The 21,391-nt window shown below is 27.3% G+C and overlaps 1 protein-coding gene across 2 annotated transcripts in view; it reads right to left on the bottom strand.

Moving 5' to 3' along the window:
* LOC117176055 (tyrosine-protein kinase Abl) overlaps positions 1 to 18,661 on the bottom strand; it is a 32,948-nt gene extending 14,287 nt beyond the window's left edge. The window contains exons 1-7 of one of the 2 annotated variants that reach the window (XM_033366053.1): positions 18,322 to 18,661; positions 10,015 to 10,065; positions 9,303 to 9,456; positions 9,108 to 9,217; positions 6,830 to 7,128; positions 6,562 to 6,703; positions 6,344 to 6,474 (exon numbers count right to left, since the gene is read on the bottom strand). In XM_033366053.1, the coding sequence (XP_033221944.1) occupies positions 6,344 to 6,474; positions 6,562 to 6,703; positions 6,830 to 7,128; positions 9,108 to 9,217; positions 9,303 to 9,456; positions 10,015 to 10,065; positions 18,322 to 18,448 (1,014 nt within the window). In that variant the 5' untranslated portion in view covers positions 18,449 to 18,661. The remainder of the gene's footprint in view (positions 1 to 6,343; positions 6,475 to 6,561; positions 6,704 to 6,829; positions 7,129 to 9,107; positions 9,218 to 9,302; positions 9,457 to 10,014; positions 10,066 to 18,321) is intronic. The other variant, XM_033366054.1, reaches the window with a different exon arrangement.
* Between the last annotated feature and the right edge of the window lie 2,730 nt (positions 18,662 to 21,391).

The raw sequence follows: 21,391 nt of genomic DNA, 5'->3' as shown, positions 1-21,391 counted from the left end.
CAGACTTTTTTTAAAGTAATTAAAGTTTTCAATGAAAAGTTGAATTTTCTACCAACAGAGATGATTTTTCAACTCTCAAACGTGAATTTTCAACCAAATCGTCGAATTTTCGAAAGAAAGGTTTTAAACTTTAACAGAATAATTGAATTTTTAAGCCAAAAAAACGAAATTTTCAAATGATAGTTGAATTATCAAACTGAAAAGTTAAGTTTTCAGAAAAAAAAGATAATTTCCAACGATAAAAGATGAATTTTCAACCAAATATTTGCATTTACATTTAAATAGTTGAACTATTAACCAAAAAGATTACTTTTCCACCATTGAAGATGAATTTTTAATCCATGGGGACAAATTTTCTATCCAAAAAGAGGATGTTTAACAAAACTATTGAATTGTGTACCAAAAAAGATAAATTTTGAAAAAAAACTCGAATTTTCAAATAAAAGAAATTAAACCTCAAACAGAAACGGTAGCATATTTTTAAAAAAGTTGACTTTTCAAGCCAAGTAGACGAAACTTTTAGAAGACAGTTGAATTATCAGTCTGAGAAGTTGAATATTTAACAAATAGATACTTTTTAACCAAGAATGATGATTTTTAACCTATTAGTTGAATTTAAAATAAAATTATTAACCAAACAGTTGCATTCACAACAAAATGGTCGGACTTCTAATCAAAAGAGACGAATTTTCAACAAAATTGATCAATTTTTACACAACTACTTGAATTTTCATTTCAAAAGGACAATTTTTTTAGAAGACAGTTAAGTCTTTAACGAAAAAGTTGATTTTCAACCAAGAAAGATGAATTTTCAATCAAACGAGATTACTTTTCTACCATAAAAGAGGAATTTTCAATCCGAAAGGATGAATTTTCTATCGCAAAAGAGGAATTTTCAATAAAGCAGTTAAATTTTCGACTTAAATCATTTCAGTTCGCCTTTTAAGCGACAAAATGAGATGAAGGGAAAATTTCTTGAAAACAGAAGATACAAATAAATTCTTTAAAAAAAGAGTTAAAGGGAAAATAGGGGAAAGAATGTAAGAACGGTAATTGAATTTTTAATTAATCGATTTTAAACGTTTACGAAATAGTTCAATTTCAATTTCAAGTGCAAATTAATAAAAAAAATTTCCGAGTATATATCATTAATGATAAATTATTAAATTTGTAATAGACTCGATTAAAACGGTACAATTTTGTCTAGTTTTGAATTTCCATTTTAAAAGTTGCTTTGTGATTAAAATTGAAACTAAGCACAGCGAACTTCTGAGAAAAACCAAAAAAGTCTATTAGTCGCATTCTTCTTCAAAAAATTGAAAAAAAGGCGCATGATCCAAGCTCTGTTTTCGAAAATCAAATCTTTTCTGTTTAAATTCTTATTAACTAGGAAGGATTACTCATTTGAACTATTTTCAAAATAGAAAACTTAGATATTTTGTATATTAATTAACGATGAATGCTTTTATTTAGCATTATTTATTTTTGAAGCTACCCACAAGCAAATATTGTTAAATATGAAACTTACTTATTTTAAAATTGATGGTATTAGAACTCTTTCCATTTGATATATAACGAACTTTTTAAACGAGATTTAATTCAAAACATATCGGCAACTAAGGCTTTTTTTGCAAATTAACCATTGAAATAGTATGATTGACACTTTTTAATAATTCAACTTTAAATTATTAGATTTCGGACGTTTTTATATTAAAATGTTCCACCAATAAGTATTGTTAATAGAATTGGTACAATTTTGACAAATTTATCTTCAAAAATAATAGAGAATAGATGAACTTGAAATATTTTATATTCATTTTTCTATATATTAATTTGTCGGTAGAACTCTTTTTCATTATATATTTCTGTACTTAATATAGTAAACCTATTATTTTATCCAATCAGCGAAAAAGTTCGAAAATATTTTTCAAAGGAAAGTAAAGAAATAGTGGATTTAACCGCCAATTGCAGGACGTGTCTAGTGAAATTTCGTATTCATATTGCCGGATTTCACGGATCAAAATCAACGTCTTTGCTGGAATTTCTTAAGAAATATATATTTCAATTTTGCATCACATTATTGGTTAAAAAAGTATTAAAATATATGAGGGAAGTTAACAAAATGAATATTCTTTTATAAAAATCGGTAAGACCTTAACAAAAGGACCCATTGAGGATAAGTTTCAAAGAAAATACCTCAATATAAAAAGTGTGCTGACTTTTCCTTGAATTCTGCCAGGGTCTGAAAGTAAGCCAAATAAGTTTTAAAAATTTAGAAATTTATTATACTTGAACAATAGATTTATAAACGACTTTTTAATTTAAAATTATTAAGACTTATTTGTTCTAGTTCAGAGCTTGGTAGAATCTAAAAAAAATCAGCCCATTTTGTCAAAACATCGATTATAAGAAATTTTTCGCAACTTTTATGAAATAGTGGTTAAAAATATTTTAACCGTCTATCATATATTAGACGCAGGAATGTTATATAAGTGACCCTGCTATAAGCAGAAAAACATGTTATTTGTTTTATTACCAAATTAGATGATTGATTCTTGATCTTTTGCAAAAACGTTTAATATGAAATATTCGCTTTTCAAATTGTTGATCATTCAAAACGAAACATACAAAAATTATCCAAAAATTTAAAAAAATTAATTTAAGTAACTTTCATCATATATGCGCTGATTGTAACTACTATAAAAATTATTTTGAAACAATTTGTAACAATTTTATAATTTATAACTTTATAATTTACTTCTTTATGACAATTCATTTTTTTCGAACTTTTTGAATGTTTTACCCAAAAACTAATCATTTTAAAACAGATTAGCCACTGAGCAGGTAAATGACTAGGGATTTTTGAGTGCGATCAAAACCAGGATATGACAGTGAATTTACTTTTTTTGACTGGGAATTTTACCAATTTTTAGAAAAAAAATCTATTTAATCATTTGAAATATCGCAAATTTTATATCACAAATTTTACATCACATGATATAAATGGAACTTTAAATAACTCCGATTTCGACTTTTTTTTAAATGTTAAGTTTAATTGTTACCTTTTTCAGTTATGAATATCATTTACTTTTTAACAACAAAAATTGTTTTGAATTATTTAGCAATATTTGATTTGATTTAAAATAGTGGGTATAAATCAAATATTCAACACTAAAAAATCTGAAACTGAATTTTTTCAAATAGAATGGCTCAATCGTTAAAATTCCAGAGTGCCAAATTAAACATTTGAAGACTAGAATTTTAATAAGTGTTTCACTTTTTTCAATTTCTAATTTGCAAGTGAAATTCTTTAATTTTAATGTTTGAATAACAATCAAACAATTATTGATTTCAAATAGTTGAACTTCTAATTGAATTTTTAACGTTGCTAACATTTGTAATAGGATCAGAAATTTACAAGCAACAAAATGTGTAATGTTTTTCTAAATACCGTGTTTATAGTAAGCTTATGGACAAAAAATAGCAGAAATCAGGTACAAAACACAGCTTTTATGCTGGCATTAGTAGACACATTTATTGCCTGCGCCATACTTTGGTTAGTAAATTTCGAAGATTTCCCAGCTTCTGATTGGCTGGTAATCAATTTAATCATAATAATTTAACACAGAACAAAATATTTCTATTTAAATTTGTAACCATAGATTTCCCGGATCTGCTTACGAACTCCCGAAATTTTACCGTGTTTTCAAGGTGCACAAAATTCACGAATTAACCTGGTCACTAAATACCCTGAAATTTAAATAAAAATGCAAAAAGGAAATTGCTGAAGTTTTCAGGGTGGCGATTCGGAGGACGATTTTAAATTCCAGGTCATTTCCCGGTGAAGTTTTTCAATTTTCCCAGTCAACTAAAAGTGACATATTCATATTTGTCTCTAAGTTCAAACATTTATTTTAATCATGACGTTGATTCCAAACACTTTTTAACAAAACAGAGCCAAATATTGCAAAATAAATAAATTTTGAAACAAATAATTTAATTTTTCACTAAAAATATTAATTTAAAAGAAAATGGAATAATTAAACGTTTAATTGAAAAGAATTAATTTTGTACAAAAAATAAAAGGATATTCAAGAAAATTATGAAATTTTCAACCTAAATGGTGAATTTTCCACTAAAATTATGAATCTTCAACGGGAATAGTTGAATTCTGAACCAAAAAGATAAGAATTGAACTTGGCTAAAAAAGATAAATTGTCAATCAAAAATTAAATAATTCAATTTTAAGTTTAAACCATTAATGTTCAACTAAATGACAGAATTTTCAACTGAAACTATGGAATATTCAATTAGAATATGTTAAATTTTCAGTTAAAAAAATTACTTTCTACAAAAAACCAACTTTAAATAAAAATAGTTACATTTTCCAAAAAAGTTATGAACTTTCAATAAAAATTTTTTATCTTTAACTGGAATAGTTGAATTTTAAACCAAAAAGATGAATTGTCAACCAAGAATATTAATTTCTACAAAAAAAAAAGAATTTTCAACTAAAAATAGCATTTTCCAATTAAACATTAAATAATTAAATTTTTATTTAAAAAATGAATGTTCAACCAAAGAAATTAATTTTTATTTGAAATTATGAAATATCCAACTGGAATTATAGTTACCTTTTCACTTTAAAAAGAAAAATAATTTGTAACAAAAAAAGAAACAAATTCTCAACATAATAGTTCAATTTTCGGCAAAAAATTCCTTTTCATCCAACGAAAAAAACGGTTTATCAAGCAAGTAAATAGCTCATATTTTAACTAAAAAAATTAATTTATAACAAAAATGATGAATCTTCTACCAAAAAATTAATATATAACAAAAGAGTTTAAATTTCTACCCCGTAATTTTATTTCCAACCTCCACGATGAAATTTCAACTAAAATATAAATATTTAACTGTAATACTTGAATTTATATATTTTTCTACAAAAAAATCGATTTTCAACAAAATATGTGAATTTTCAACGAAATAGTTAAATTTTCAATTGAAAAAGGCAACTTTTCACAAAATTGTTTAATTTTGAACAGGAAAAGATCAACTTTCAACCCAAAATGGACATTTAAATTTTCAGTTGAAGGAATTAATTTTCAACCAAACTGATGAATCTTCGACTGGAATGGTTGAATTTTCAACCATAAAGAATCATTTTTTTACAAAAAAGACGAATTTTCCACAAAGAACATAAATTTCCAAAAAACTAGTTAAATTTATAAATAAATAAATAAAATTTTAATTATCGATTATGATTAAAGGGGGGAGATACCTTTAGAATTTCCAAAAAATCGATTTCTTTTTCTTTCATATTTTGAATGCATAATATGTTAAAAATATACTTTAAAAAGGAAAAAGGAAAATATTAAATATTTATGGAGATATTGTCAAGAATGTCAGAGTCCGCATACCGTCACTAATCAGATAGTCGGAGCAATGTTTCTTACACAATAGGTTTGTATATTTTTTTGTCCCATAAATTCTGGAAAGGCTGATTACTACGTTACTACGTTTACTAGGTTGATTACGTGGACCCGGAATCGTCGATTGGTCGGCAAGTCACTGAAACTAATAGATATACCGTAACGAATCTTTAAACGTGATTATCACGAAATTGTTTTTTCAAAAACTGCTCGTGCTTTAACTTAAAAAGTTATTGACCGATTAGGCTGAAATTTGCAGGGATTTCTCTTTATGGTACTATCGGGAGGATATACCTAAAAGTTTAAAGATATCGGGTTATTAAATAATTTTGTTGGGGTCAAAACTGTTGAAAAAATGGTCGAAAATTTGGACCTTCGATTAAACAGCCGACATAAATTTTTTATTTTCAACTTTTTAAATTATTTTATAGGTTTATCCTTCCCTTTAACACATAAGTAATCGAACAAAAAAACCTTTTTTATATCAGATAAATGGAAAAATTTAGACAGCTGCAGCAGTTTTCGATGCCTCGGAGCAGACGCTTGAATAAATATTCTGCAGGGTCGCCATTTTGTAAAAAAAAATCACATGTTTTTTTACACTTTAACAATGTAAGAAAAAGATGTTAAAATTAATAAATGATCTAGTTATTTTATCAATTTAAAACAAAATTCATTAAAATTGATTGATTTTACCCTTTCTAAAGGTATCTCCCCCCTTAATTGGAGTAAACTGATATGATCTGAAAAATATGCGACTGTAGATTAAATAGAAATCACTTTTCTAAATTTATCAAAGTTATTAAATCTTGAATTTGACTGCGAGCAGAAGTAAATTCCCGGGTTTTTAATTAAATGCCCGGTAATTTTCCGGCCGAGTCGCCACCTTGTTTTTGGAGGCGGAATCCTACCTTTAATGTTTTCACAGCTACTGTCATGTTGTATCTCTTCCAGACTGCTTCATACACGTCTCCATATTGACCACCACCCAGTTTATGCCTCATCACAATGTCCGTTCGATTGATTTCCCATTCGTCAGGTTCTGAACAATATTTTGATAAAGAAATTACTCTCTTACCATTAGAAATGTTCTTTTTTTTTTAATAGAGAAAAAATTCCGAAGACTCACCAGGACTCAGTGGAAAAACAGTCGGCTTGTTTTGTTTTGGGGCTGGATAAAGGAGCTGAGTGATCAAACCATCGCTCAACATGGAGTGATGGTGAACCAATTCCGCTAAAGTGTTGAACTTGCTTTCCGTTGTTACAAACATCTGGATCAAAAAGGAAAAATTATAATAGTAAGGTCTGTGCATAAACAAAACGATAAAATTAAGAATATCATTATTCTAGAATAGAATAATTTTTTTTTATGGAAATAATTTTCTTGTTAAACGTACTTTTCCGTCGTTGTCTTCGTTTATTCGGTAGTGATAAACTCGACCTTCATATCGCAAGGAAATGCTACGTTGACCGGGACTGCTTTCCGACTCTCGCACCAGGAAGCTTCCATTGATGCCCGAACTTAGTAAATACTCTGCGGCATTTCTGGATATTCTGCCGTGGTACCAAGAATGTTTCTCCAAGGAGTTCACGGGAGTTACGTAATTAGAAGGAACCCAACCTACTTGGCCGACACTCGAATGGGCCTCGCACCATTCTCCGCTTTTATTGTAGCTGAGTATGCGAACTTGTTCACCTGGTAACAGAATTATGATTAATCTAAATCTAAAAAACGATCTCCTTAGAAAAACAGGGTGGCCAATTTAAGCAAAGAAAAAATTAACGGTTTGCCAAATTGTTTCACATTTAATGAAATTGAAAAAGTCAAACTCTTAAATGTGACATTTTTTCTTTTGAACTGATAAAAACGGAACTGCAAATTTAAGCACTTAAAATCAAACTGTTGAACTTTAAAATTTTTTATTTAAAGTAGAAACATTTTTTTATTCGTACGTTCAATAATTTTCATGCATAAAATTTTCACAATTATATAATTTTAATCGATTTTAAGCTAGAAAAATAAATAATTAAACGATTACATTTTTTTAACTGAATTCGTCACTGGTTATTAACACATAAAAATTTGTTTTTGTTTCGAAATATTTAAAAATATTATCTTAACATTATTTTTTAAAAATAAAAATTATTAAGAATTTTAAACCTTTCAAAATCCTTAAAAGGCTTCAAAATTTTAAAGGCCGAATTATGTTTAATAAGGCCGGTTTACTACGCTTTAGACCACAGAATCTCTCGAGTACGACATATGTCGTTTTTTAGAGGAAATCAGACGACAAATATTTTTTTCGAATTGCGAAAAAAATTCTACGAAGTTATGCGTATTTGAATGTTGTGATTTCTTTCAAAATCATCCGGAAAATTTAAAAAAATGTTTTTCTGAAAATATTAAAAGTAGATTTAAAAAAAAGACATCTTGTAAGTTTTACGCGAGTTAAATAACTTTTGTGGCTCAAAGAATTTTTTTTTTTGCCAAAATAGAATATTCTAAGTTTTGTCACAAAAAACGAGTTTCAGATTTTTTGTACAATTTTCAAAATCTTTTGAAATATTTCCTTAAAATTTAATTTTCCAAAACAAGTTTTGAATTAGTTTTGAATCTTTTCGAAACTTTTAAATATTTCTTAAGCCTAATGGATTAAAAAAAAATTAATACGGTTTCAATTGTCATTTGTACACAAAAATGCATTAATTTCAATTACAAATAAAAAAAAAAGAACATTTAGAATTGCAAAGTTCAACGTTTAAATTAAGCTCTCTCAAAATTTGAACGATTGATATATTTTGAATAGTTGATTTACAATTCAAATAAACAGTTAAATATGGCTAAATATTAAATAATTCTTATTTTCCTTAATTACTTTTTTTTTCATTGAATGGGTTAAAAATGGAATATTTTAGACTGAAACCATATTTGAATATAATTTGAAATTTAATAAGAATTATGAATCATGAATTTAATTATAAAAGATATTTAAAAATTGAAAATAGATTATAAAATTTCAGTCAGACGTTTACATTCGTTTAACTACTAAGGCTTTGGAATTGAAAAAGTTTAATGGTTAATGTTAAACTCTGTAAATTCTTTCATTTTAAACTGAGTTAGAATCGTCATGTAAAATCAATTATTGGTCACTTTTAACTAAAAACTCATTAATTATTTTATATTTATAGTTGATCAACTAAAAACATTTTTGATAAAAAAATGTTCAATTTCAAAAGATTTTAATTGTTGAATGCAAAAAATCCGCTTCAAAGTGAAACATTTTTATGTAAAAGATGTTAGAATGAGGCATTGTAAACTGAAATATATCACATTTGAGAAAGATAACGGCTGAACTTAACATTAAAAAAAAGTTAAATCGAACTTATTTTAAATTTGTAAATAATTTCTCAAAAAAATATAAAGCTTATTAATTTAAATTGTAATATATCATGACGTGATATAAAATTCATGATATTTCAAATGACTTGATAGATTTTTCTTCTAAAAATTGGTAAAATTCCCATGTCAAAAAATAAATTTACAGTCATTTCCCGGTTTCCCGGTCCAGCGGTTACCCTAAAAAACAATAACCGAAAGAGACTGTTTAGGTTTTTTCATTAAGATTTTTGCGTAATAATCCAGACTGACGGTACAATTTCGGTTGATAAGCGAACCTTTTTTCAAACTGAGTTGATTCTCCCCGCCAGCTTGAAAGTCATAAAGTGCTAAGAACAGCTGTGGATCATCTTCTTCTTGCGTCAGAAGATTTTCTTTGCTTGTCCATCTGAAATTGAAAGTACATTTTACTTTAAGAAATGTTTATTTATTAATAGGGAGCTGCAGAAGTATAAATTGTACAATGTACAAACCTGTTAGCGGCATCCAAAAGTCCGCTACTGGGCACATTGACGTGCTGCTGAAGACCAGATTGTTGAGAGTAGGTTTGAAGGCTAGAACAACTAGGGGGATCACCTTCTGGTAATGCGGGAATGTGGGGAAGTGGCCTGCTCTGAAGCAATGCTTCTATAAAAGAAAAATAATTCCATTATTTAAGAAATCAAATCTAGATACAAATTATTAATAGAGATAAGCTATATCAAAAATTGATATTAATTTTCTTTATCAAATTAATTAACTCAATCTACAATTCACACACTGAAAACATAACTACAATTGAATCAAGCAATTCCCTGCCCATCAAAAAAACTACTAGGTCGGCTGAATTCGATATTTTCTTCTTTTGATGAAAATTCAACTGATAACATTGAATATTCTAACTTGTCAGAAAATTCATCGTCTCAATGGTCGTCTCAACCTGACATATTTTTATATATGCCTATTTTTATTCTCACTTTCAAAGATTAAGTCTTTTAAATATTGAATTTTTTATATCTACTTTAATATTAAAGACCGTATTGATAAATAATTTAATAAATATCTGAAGGGATAACTACTCTCAAATAGAGTTGTTTATCTCTTTCAGAGTTCCCTTTAATTTATAGGTGCTGTACAATTTTTGTTAGCCTTTCTCGTGCCCAGATTATCGTTTTTAATTCAGGAATATGTTTGGAAGTAACTTACTTAAATTAAATGTAGAAAAATCGAGGCAATTTTTTCCAGCATTGGCACGTCCTAAAGAAGGTTTTTAGAAAAAAAAAGTTGTTAAAAAGTTATTTTTATAGTTGCTGTGAAATTTAAAAAAGCCATTTTCAGATCTACCAGCCACATTCTTATTTTTAAAAAAGTGGAAAAAGTTACTAAAAGGTGGATTAAAAATTAATTAGGATATGCTTTTCTATTTGTAACCATTTAATTTTAAACACTGATTTCAAAATATTAATTTCTTGAATCACACACGTTCAAATATTGTTTAATTTTACATATATAATTACAACTGTCTAATTCGGAATGATTTCATTTTAAATAAGCCGATTTAAAAGTTATTGAATGAAATATTTTCAATTTCAAATAACTTGAATTTAAAATTCAGCAATTTTGAACGATTTAACCCTTTAACGACACATGGACACTTTTCAGATGTACCTTCTTCGAGCTTATTTTTCATCATGAAGAAGCTGAGCGAAAAATTTTCGAGATACCTTACCTACTATTTTCGAGGTCGCTCTTTCCAATGGTGTCATACAAATTTTATGAAAATTGCATTTTTAAACATTTTTTTGCAAAAAAAGTAAAAAAAAACGCAAAATTTTTAGTCTTATTTTTTTTCAATCCAGATTCTGACCGTCTTATTATATTTTTCGACTATAGATCATGCTAATCGCGGCCATGATTGTTGTACTTTCGAACTATGTGCTTGTTTTTTTTACTATTGTGATTTATATTTGCAAAAACGTGGCCGAAGCAATAACACATTTTTGCAAATTTTGAAGTACCCCAAATCTTTGATTAGAGCCTTCTCTTTACAACCATTAATTAATTTAAACAATTTTTTTAAGCAAATTTGTCAAAAAAATCGAATTTTTGCAAATTTGCAATCAGAATTGTAATCTACGAAACAAATAAGTATAAAACATGTATAATCGATATCCATTGTTAAAATAATTATACAAAATTAATAACAAAAAACGAAATATTCTACTTTTATATTTAATGTGCATGTTACACATGGTTTTCAAGGTTTTTGCGGTCCGTGGTCACGAATTTCATATTATTTTATGCGAAAAATCTTTTTTTATATAATTTGTTTAAAAGAATTTGAAAAAAATGAATTTTTTCGAGGTTGATTCCACACTTATAAGTTTTCTGGAAGGAAGTGTGTAAAATATTTATTTATTTATGTCTCAGGAAATTATATGGTCAAGTCAAAATGGTAGCCGATAGGTATTTTTTGTAGTTCTTTGCGTGAATTACAATTGTGACAACTGTTTCGAAAAATTTTGATTTATTTTTCAAAATTTGTTTAAGTAAATTGTTAAAAAAAAGTTTTTTTGCATAAAATAATATGAAATTCGTGATCACGGACCGCAAAAACCTTGAAAACCACGTGTAACATGCATATTAAATGTAAAAGTAGAATATCTCGTTTTTTGTTATTAATTTTGTATAATTATTTAAACAATGGATATCGATTATACATGTTTTGTACGTATTTTTTCCGCAGATTACAATTCTGATTGCAATTTTGCAACAATTCGATTTTTTTGAAAAATTTATTTTAACAAATTGTTTAAATAAACTAATTTTGTCAAAAATAATAACAAATTCGTAACCAGCATCCAAAAAAATGTCGAAATCCATGTATATCTTGCATGTTGGTTGTAAAGAGCACGCTCTAAACAAAGATTTGGAGTATTTCAAAATTTGCAAAAATTTGTTATTGCTTCGGCCACGTTTTTGCAAACATAAACCACAGTAGTAAAAAAAAAACAAGCACATAGTTCGAAAGTACAACGTTCATGGACTCGATTGGCATGATTTATAGTAGACAAATATAACGATAAGACGGTGAAAATCTGGATTGAAAAAAAATAGGACTAAAAATTTTGCATTTTTTTACTTTGTTTTGCAAAAAAATGTTTAAAAATGCAACTTTCATACAATTTGGATGACACCATTGGAAAAAGCAACCTCGAAAATAGTAGGTAAGGTATCTCAAGAATTTTTCGCTCAGCTTTTTTATGATGAAAAATAAGCACGAAGAAGGTACATGCGAAAAGTGTCCATGTGACGTTAAAGGGTTAAATTTGAAAAAAAATCAATTTGGATTTTTTCTATCTAAAATTACTATCTCTTAGAGGCTTTTAATTCAAAATTATTAATTTTTCAACGCATTCAATTAGAAAATATGACATTTTTAACACTTTTAATTTCAAATTGTTGACTTTTGAATGCTTCAAACTTAAATCTGTTCAATTATTGAAGCTTCAATTTTGAAATTTGTGCACTTTTAATATTTGCATTTTTACATTATATTTCACATTTTCAATTTCTTTTCATTAACTTCCTTAAGAGTTCCAATTTGAAATAAAATTACAGAATCTGTACGGAACAATATTTTTAAACATTTTTATATTTCAAACACTATTAATCTGAATTTTCCTAATTTATAAGGGTCTTAATATGAAATTATCAAGGTATAAGGCTTTATATGCTAGAAATTTCCGATTAAAATTTTTCAGTTTCAAGTGCTTTTAATTCTCAATGATTGAAATTTAAACGGTTTAAATTGAAAATTGTCAAATTTTGACCAATTCAATCTGGTGTTATTCAATTATGAAATTTTCAAAAAGAATAAATATATAATTATCGTTTAAGATTCTACAATTTTTTAATTTTAAATTTTAAATGGGGCAGTTGCTATAAAGTATCATTTTGGATGAAGAATTTCAATTTAAAACCATTAAATTATATAAAGCATTTTAATTGAAATACTGAATATTTGAACGCTGTATTAAACCATTAATTCTAAGGCTTCAAATAATAAATTATAAAGTTTGTAATATTATTGAAACTTGTAATAATTAGGAGCGAAGAAACATTTTTTTTTCTAACGAACAGAATTCTTAAAAAGCGGGAAAAGTGACTCGCTGGCAGACCTGCATTTCTCACATGTATTCACCCAAAAGCATTAAAAAGCATTTGACGACGGTATGAAGAAGGTCCGGGCACGAAAGAGTTAATTGTTTGTATGCAGATTCTGATTTCTAATAAAACCGATAACAATAATCAGTGAATACAAAATTTCCGACAGATAATCAATATTTAACACCAGTTCAAGTTTAGAAATAAATCAGACAACAATTTTGCTTATTTGCCCGTTTAAATCTTTCCAGCGAGAACTAAAAAAGGTTCAACGTCATACATTTTTAAGTTTTAATTCCATAAGGATATTTAATTATAAGAAAATATGAAATAATTTCTTATTAATTTGAGTTTTAGAGGCAACGTTTATTTTCACAGGAAGCAAAAATATGTTCTTTTTCAAAGAACATGATACGACACGGATTTTTCCGGTTCGATAACAAAATTGTTTAACGAGGTTATGAGTGTTAAACGTGAATTTTCGTTTTTCATTAGAAAAAAGCTCCTTTACCTTGAAATTTGGATTAATTGGTTCAAAATTGAATTATTTTGTTGAAAATTTGTCTTTTGGGTCGAAAACTCAACAGTTTGATTGCCATTTTTTTCTTTCTTGACCAAAAAATTTTTCTTTCATTTTAAATTCAACTATTTTATCAAAACTTCTTTTTTTGTTTGAAAATTCATGTTTTTCTGTAGAAACTTCACCTTTTTTGGTTAAAAATGCTTTTGTCTGGTTAAAGATGGCTGTTTCGGTTGAAAATTTACTTCTTTCTCGAAAATTCAACTGTTTTGTGGAAAATTCGTATTTTCGGCACGAAAGTTCAACAATTTAGTAGAAAATTTAACTATTTGGTTGAAAAATTATGTATTTTGTTGAAAATTCATCTTTTTTGACAAAAATTAGCCTGTTTTGGTTGAAGCTTCAAGTATTCTGTTAAAAATTCGCTTATGTTGGTTAAATACAGCTGTTTTTTATTTTTAAATAAAATCCTTTTGGGTTAAAATATTATCTATCACATTTTTCATTCAAAATTCATCTTCTTAGGTTGAAAATCCAACTCCTCAGTTGAAACTTGAACTACTTTCTTAAAATTTAATTTTTTTGGTAGAAGATTTATTATTTTAGTTTAAAATTTAACAATTTCGTTGAACATTGATAAAAAAAAAATAATTTTTTAACTGGAAACTTAACTACTTTTTTAATAATTCATATCATCGGATTGAAAATTCAACTTTTCTGTAAAAAAATCTTCCTTTTGCTTAAAAATTTAACAATTTAGTACAAAATTCAACTGTTTGGTACAAAATTAAAGTCTTTTGTATAAAATTCGTTTCTTCAATTGAAAATAATTATTTTGAATAAAAATGTAACTACTACATTTTTTTGGTAAAAAATTGATGTTTTTTAATTACAAATTTCATCTACTTATTCAGACAGTTTTTTAGAAACGAAAAAATATAAACTAAAAATTAATCAATTAAAATTGGGCCTAACATCACATTCATAGCTCGAACTATTTATTTGAAAATTTATGTAATTTGTTGAAAAAGCTTTTTTGGTATAAAATTTATCTTTTTGCTTTAAAATTAAGCTATTTGGATAAAAATGTATGTATTTTGTTGAAAATTCATCTTTTCTGGTAGAAAATTAATATTCTTAGGTAAAAATTCAAATATTTGATTAAAAATGTATGTATTTTGTTGAGTACCTCAGAAATAATATTTTCCATAATAGTACAAAATTAAGAATAGAAAAAGACTGGGATTTTTGAGTAAATTGTCTTTCAACATTTGTAGAACAATCGCAACTTGTTAATTCTGAAGTTTTTTAAAAAGTACGTTACGTTGAATTTCGAATGAAAACTAGAAGGTCTATCAGATTCAAGGTGAAAAAATCCAATTCCGGTATTGTTTTAAATAATAATACACTTTAAAGATCTACAACTCTTTTCAATAGTCTGCACTCTGCAGCATCAGTTTTCTTCTTCTTTTTTTTAACGGATAAAATTCGGGTCGAATTGTTTATTCTAAAAAGGAAATATTTCGTTGGCGAACGATTCTGCAAACAATAGCATGAACCGCGGTCTGATTTAAAATGGATTCGGTGTTACGAAGTTATGTAAATGAAAAGTAAATAAAATTTTTCTTTGTCAGTTGAAAAAAGGCGAAATACTTAAAAAATTAAGGGAAAATTGAATAGGTGGCTTGTCATGACTGATATATAAAATAATATTTTGTGGCGAAAAAAAGGTTTCAATAGAAAATTATGTGAAAATAGAATTAAACAACAAAATACTTTACACGTACACATAACGAAAAACTTGTGTTATATGATGCAATATATAAATAAATATATATATACGTATTTTTTTTAAACATTGCTTTTCACACAAAGTATACTGAGTATATTTCTTCTACACAGATTATATGAAATATATTGTACCAAAAATTTAAAAGTATTGTTATGCCTCATACAGAATTAAATATCAATTAAATTAATCAGAAAATATTCTCAAACACTGTAGACAAAAATATTATGCTCAATATTTTTCCTAAACAAAATATGAAAAACCGTAAATCAAAAATTTTCTAGAGAAAGTAGCTCCAAACACATAATAAAATTATTATCCGTATTCAAGTATTATCCCTGCTCTATGGAGTGAAGATACTCAATACAGAAATATTCGACACAAAAATATTTGAAAATTATTCACCACGGGGAATATGAAAGAAGATTTCACCCTCTATCTGTTATTCCCCTATTTTCCATTTTTTTTTCAAGAATTCTTCTTTTTTCCCCTTTTTTCAAGAAAATTCCACTTTTTATCGATTTTTTTTCGCTTGAATGCGAACTGAATTATTGAAAGTCATATTTTTGGTTGCAAATTCAAGTAATCATTATAAGTAGAACTTATTTAATAACAAATTGATTTTATTGATTGAGGATTGAACTAGTTTGTCAAGAATTCTATATATATATACTTCTATTTTTGGCTGAAAATCGACCAATTTTAGTTTAAAATTCCACTATTACAATTTTGGCTGAAAATTATAATTTTTTGTTTGAAAATGTAACAACTTGGTTGAAAATTGTAATACTGTGTTAAAACTAAATTTAATTGTTCGCAGTTTTTAACCACAAATTGTTGCCATGGCTACGTGTACCAAAATTTCAGTTCGAATAGCCGGATTTTTAGGTATGATTAGCAGGATCTGGAAAGGGGGCTATTTGTTCTAAAAATTTAACTATTCCATTTTTTTGTTTGAAAATTTATAGTTTTTAGTTGCAAATTCAAGTATTAATATTTATATTGAGAAATCATTTTTTAAATTTAATTATTTTGTTAAAAATTCATTTTTTTCTATAGAAAATTAATCTTCCTGCTTGAAAATGCAAGATGTTGGAATTCCAAGTTGGAAGATTGAACTGTTGCTTTTAATTTATCGTTTTTAGTTTTTAAAAAACTATTTAATTAAAATTTAACTTTCTTTTTTGAAATCCCATATTTTTAGTTTTAAAATTCAACTGTTTTATAAAAGTTCGTCTTTTTGCTTAACAATGCAAGTGTTAACAGTTTAATCATTAATCAAACAAAACTTTGTTAAAAATTAATCTTTTTAGTAGAAAATGCGCCTGCTTTAAAGAGAATTTTCCCTTTTGACTTCAAATCTGTCTTGGTAGAAAATGTTAACATTTTGTTAATAACTCGTCTGTTTTTTTCTAGAATTGAACTATTTTTTATTTAACATTAAAATCTTTCTTCTGCTAAATAACTTTGTTAACAACAATTTTGTGTTTGTTGAGGATTCATCAATTTGGTTGAAAATCAATTTTTTAGTGAAAATTCAAATATTCGGTTGATTATTTATCTTTTTTAGTTGAATATTCTCGTATATTTGGTTAGAAATCAATCTTAGTAGGTTATAAAAGAAATATTACCTTGAAAATTTAATTATTTGGTTGAAAATTCAACTATTTTATTAAAGTCATACTTTTTTTGGTTACAGATTTAACCATTTTCTTGAAAACTTGCCTTTTAAGGAAAAAAATCGTCCTTTTCGATTGAAAGTTCAACTGTCTTCTAAAAAATCGTCTATTTGGGTTGATGATTCGACTATTTGGATACAATTTATGCTATTTTGTTTAAATTACTTTTTTGTAGAAAATTCATCTATTTTGGAAGAAAATAAATCTTTTTTGGTTGAAAATTTAACTATTTTGTTGAATATGCAATATATTTCAATTTGAAATCTGAATAATATGGTATTTCCCCTGCTTTCAGAGCATTCCATTTTCATAATTAGTGTAAAATCTATTTTGTCTAAGAAAAGATTTACGCATAATGTTTGTAGAAAGGATTTTTTGCAGGAAAAATATTGCACATAATATTTTTGTCTAAAATTTTTGGAGACTATTTTCAGAATAAAATGATTAATATTTATTTGTGTGTACGAATCTCATGCGTAGAAAATATTATTTATACGAGAAATCTAATCAGTATACATTGTGGACAATATATTTGCGTAGGAACTGGTGTTACTCCAGCGAATTTTAGTATTTTTCAAATTCAACAAGATATACGGAAAAATACGAATATAAAGCAAAAAATAAGATTTCTAAATTTTCATCTATTTCCAATTAAATTACAAATCTCAGTTTGAAACTAATTGCTGAGAGAAGTTGTATATAAAGTTCCAATCTCATTTACTCTTGAAAGTAATTTTTTTATTGCATAATCTCAGCGATATCAAGATTAGTAGTTTCCTGTCGACGACCCAATAGAGATTCATTTTACATATAAAATAGGAGTAACAAAGACTTTAAAGACACTGAACTACTCGATAAATCTAAACAGCTGCTCAATTAAAAACACCCAAAAATAAGTGCAAACACAACAAAAGCTTTCCAAACCAATTTAACTTCAAACTGCAAACCATGGTACTACGGAGCAGATAATATGAAATAGTACAAAAGAGGATGTAAACCGAATCTGATTAGATACGCACTTTCGTGGATGTACAACAAAAATTCCGATACAAAGGATCAAATGGAGTGAAATCTCCATTGGTGACACAAAAATCGTATAAAAATTAGTCACATTAATCAGACTTAAGGCAATGTTCTACAATAAAAGCAGCAATTTTTTCAAGCAAGTTAAAAATGAAACTTTTGCGTCAGAGATGGATTCAATTAAGAAATGCAAGGAAAAAAATTATTAAGTGAGAAAAAGTAAAGGCGAGAGATGAGATAGAATAAAATGGAGCAGTAGAATACAATACCAAGAAGGAATACAATAGGAGGGTGGCGAGGGGCGAGAAAAAGAAGCAGATCGAGGTTTTAAGTACCGCTGTGCTCGGTGAAAATGTTGGATCCGATGACACGGGAGTCCTTTGGGTTCCTTGGTTGTTTCCGAGTTTGTCGAATAGCAGACCCGGCAGGAATCACTCTGTCTTTAGTCTGTTGAGCACCCATAGTTCCCCAATTACCATTCCCCTTATACGTATATCACCCCCGGCTACGATTACGCCGAGGACGAAATTTTAACGCATATCGATGACTTCCGGTTTCTTGCAAATCTTACATATTACGAGTCCTTCCGAGCACAACACGGTGCCTTCTCGTATCACGAATTCACTGGCAACAACGGCCCTAATCGCATTTTTACATGTCAATCACATCGCGCTGCGCTCGCCATATTTGACAGCTTGACGTCGATTATTTAGTTCCTGGATTAAACTCCAGAGGCAGCACAACACCAAAAAGCCGGTCTACAACCTGCTACAACGATCCACACTGCGCTCCAATCCAAACCAATCATTTCTATCAATTGTCAATCAAAAATTCATCCAAATTTATGGAGAGAAAAAAGCGCGACCAGAGAATTTTTTGAGAATGAAACATTTTTCAAGATTGGGTTCGAGATGTAAACTTCACTCCATAAATTTACGTATAGTATTTTGTGAACATTTTAATATTTTAAATTGTAAAATTTCATGAAACTTTCCCCAAATGAAAAGTTTCTGGAAACTTTGGAAATATTTCAAAGTTTCAATAATTTTAAATATTAAGGCGGGAAATTTTCAAATATTGAAAAATGATTTATCTTAAAACATTTAATTCTGGGTAAGTATAGTTTATTATTAATATACATTAATATAAAGATTAAATCCTGTATCATCGCCCGCAAGTACAAAGCCTACAATTTTACGTATTGCGACACTAGGGTGATCCAAATAGAAGAGACCACCCTACATTAGATAAGGAATCTGCAGTAGATAATCATTAATTTACAATAATAATGTATGTGAAATAATTAATTTAATTTCATGAATATACAGAATACCTTATGTGTTAACAAATTAAAATGATTTATTATAAGTATACATTTGTGTTTTTAAGTAACGATTAGCTCGTATAGGTTCATTATCTCGTATGAGGTGGTGTCCCCTACCTCTTAAAATGCGATTTTTCATTTTTTGTTGATCAAAACCCCCACCCCCATCCCACAATTCGCTTGTTCGTTTTCCGGAAAAATAAATTCCTTTTTTCAAATCCATCTACATACTTTTTCTGATTTAAAATAAAAATATTTTTGGTTGAAATATCAGCTATTACATTCTTGGTTGAGAATTAATCTTTCTTGGTTGAAAAAGTAAATATTTTGTTTCAAAATTCGTTTTTTTATGTTATTAAAAATTACTTTTTTTTACTAAAAATTTAATTTTCCAGTTGAAGATTCATCATATAAGTTTGAATGTCCTCTTTTTGGATAATTATTGTTAAAATGAAAATTCATTTTTCTAGTGGGTGAAAATTAACATTTTTCAAATATCAATATTTTTGGGTAGGAAATTGAACTGTTTTGTTATCAAATTTAACTATTTGCTTAAAATTGTTTTATGCCTTTACTAAAAAAACTATTTTTATTTGAAAATTCAACTTTTTTCTTCAATATTCATATTTTTGTCTAAAAAATTAATCTCTTTTGTTAAAAATTTGATCTTCATTATGTTTAAAAATGCAACTGTTTGGTTCTCTCCAAATTTGAATTAGTTACAAATATTACTAATATTAATATTATGAATCAGCTATTTTTACATTCTCATTCATGAGAGTGGAATGTAATCGCTAACATTTTCGATCTCTGGTTTCGGCACTCAAAGAGTCCAAAAATTATAAAATTTTTCTCGATGTTTGGCTAGATGTATGCGCCTGTATGTATGTATGGATGCATGCATATATCTGTAATACAGATCAAGTTCGTTCACCAGATATTTCCGATAAAAATGAAAAAATTTAGAGCATTTTCAAAATTTGAAAAAAAAAAATTTAAAGCATTTTAGAAGTTTTTTTCAAAGATTCTGAATCATGTCTGCGACACGGCAGGATTGAATCTTAGATGAATTAAATTTGAAATTTGTCGTGAGAAAACATGAGTTTTGAGGAATTCACGCAGTAAGAGAGTTCAGACAGACACAGAGAGAGCATATGCATGCTTAGCCAGGCAGTAGTGGGGCTATCAAAGAGTAGTTAAAAAAAAATAATGCCAATCGTCGCACAAAAGCGAGAATTGAAAAAAGAAAGACGGTATGTAAAGTAGACTTGTAAGAGAGAGGCAGAGAGATATAAACCGTTCGTTCGATAGTGCATTCGCTCGTTGTTTTTTAATACACTCCCAGCTCAAAAGAAGTTTCAATTAAAAAAATTTTCCCCAAAATTCAATTAATTTTTAAGTAATAAATCGTCGTAAGATGAGCAAATTTTGTTAGGAATATTTAAAACTTTGATGTACACACGAAATATACCCTAGCGTTCATTTTTTGTAAAATATTGAAGATTGAAAATTGATCCCAATTTCATACATTGTCAATTGAATATTAATTTATTTTGCACTTACGTGATTCTAAACCCTTCAATCCTAGTCTTCCAATGAGAAAAATTAATACTTTTATTTGAAAATATTACAAAATAATTCAATGAAAAAATTTGTACTTTTACATTGCACGCAGTCAACTTATTAGAATATTTTCATAGTGTTATGAGTGGTGTGACTTTTGTATCACTCTGAAGTTAGTTTATAAAAATGTAATATTACTGTCTACATTTGCATAATTAACATTTATTATTAAGTGTGTAAAATCTCAAAATAAAATAATTTAAAAATAAAAGCATCACTACGAACCCTCTTCATGTTGCGAACAGAAACAATATATGATGCGAAAAGAATGCGAACAGAGAAAACTTCATATGCTGCGTACACTTATTGATTAAAAAGGAAAAATTCAGGCTATCGTGAGATATTATTTTATAACAAAATTGTATCAATATTTCAAATGGACGAGCATATTGTATTGCTTAAAAACTCGCTTACATATACCAATAAAAACAATTTTTTGTTTAAGGTTTTGGTAAGCT

This window comes from Belonocnema kinseyi, chromosome 7 (assembly GCF_010883055.1).
Source record: "Belonocnema kinseyi isolate 2016_QV_RU_SX_M_011 chromosome 7, B_treatae_v1, whole genome shotgun sequence".
NCBI classification, from domain to species: domain Eukaryota; kingdom Metazoa; phylum Arthropoda; class Insecta; order Hymenoptera; family Cynipidae; genus Belonocnema; species Belonocnema kinseyi.
Note: the sequence above shows the minus strand (reverse complement) of the source record. Positions and strands in the feature narration are given on the sequence as shown.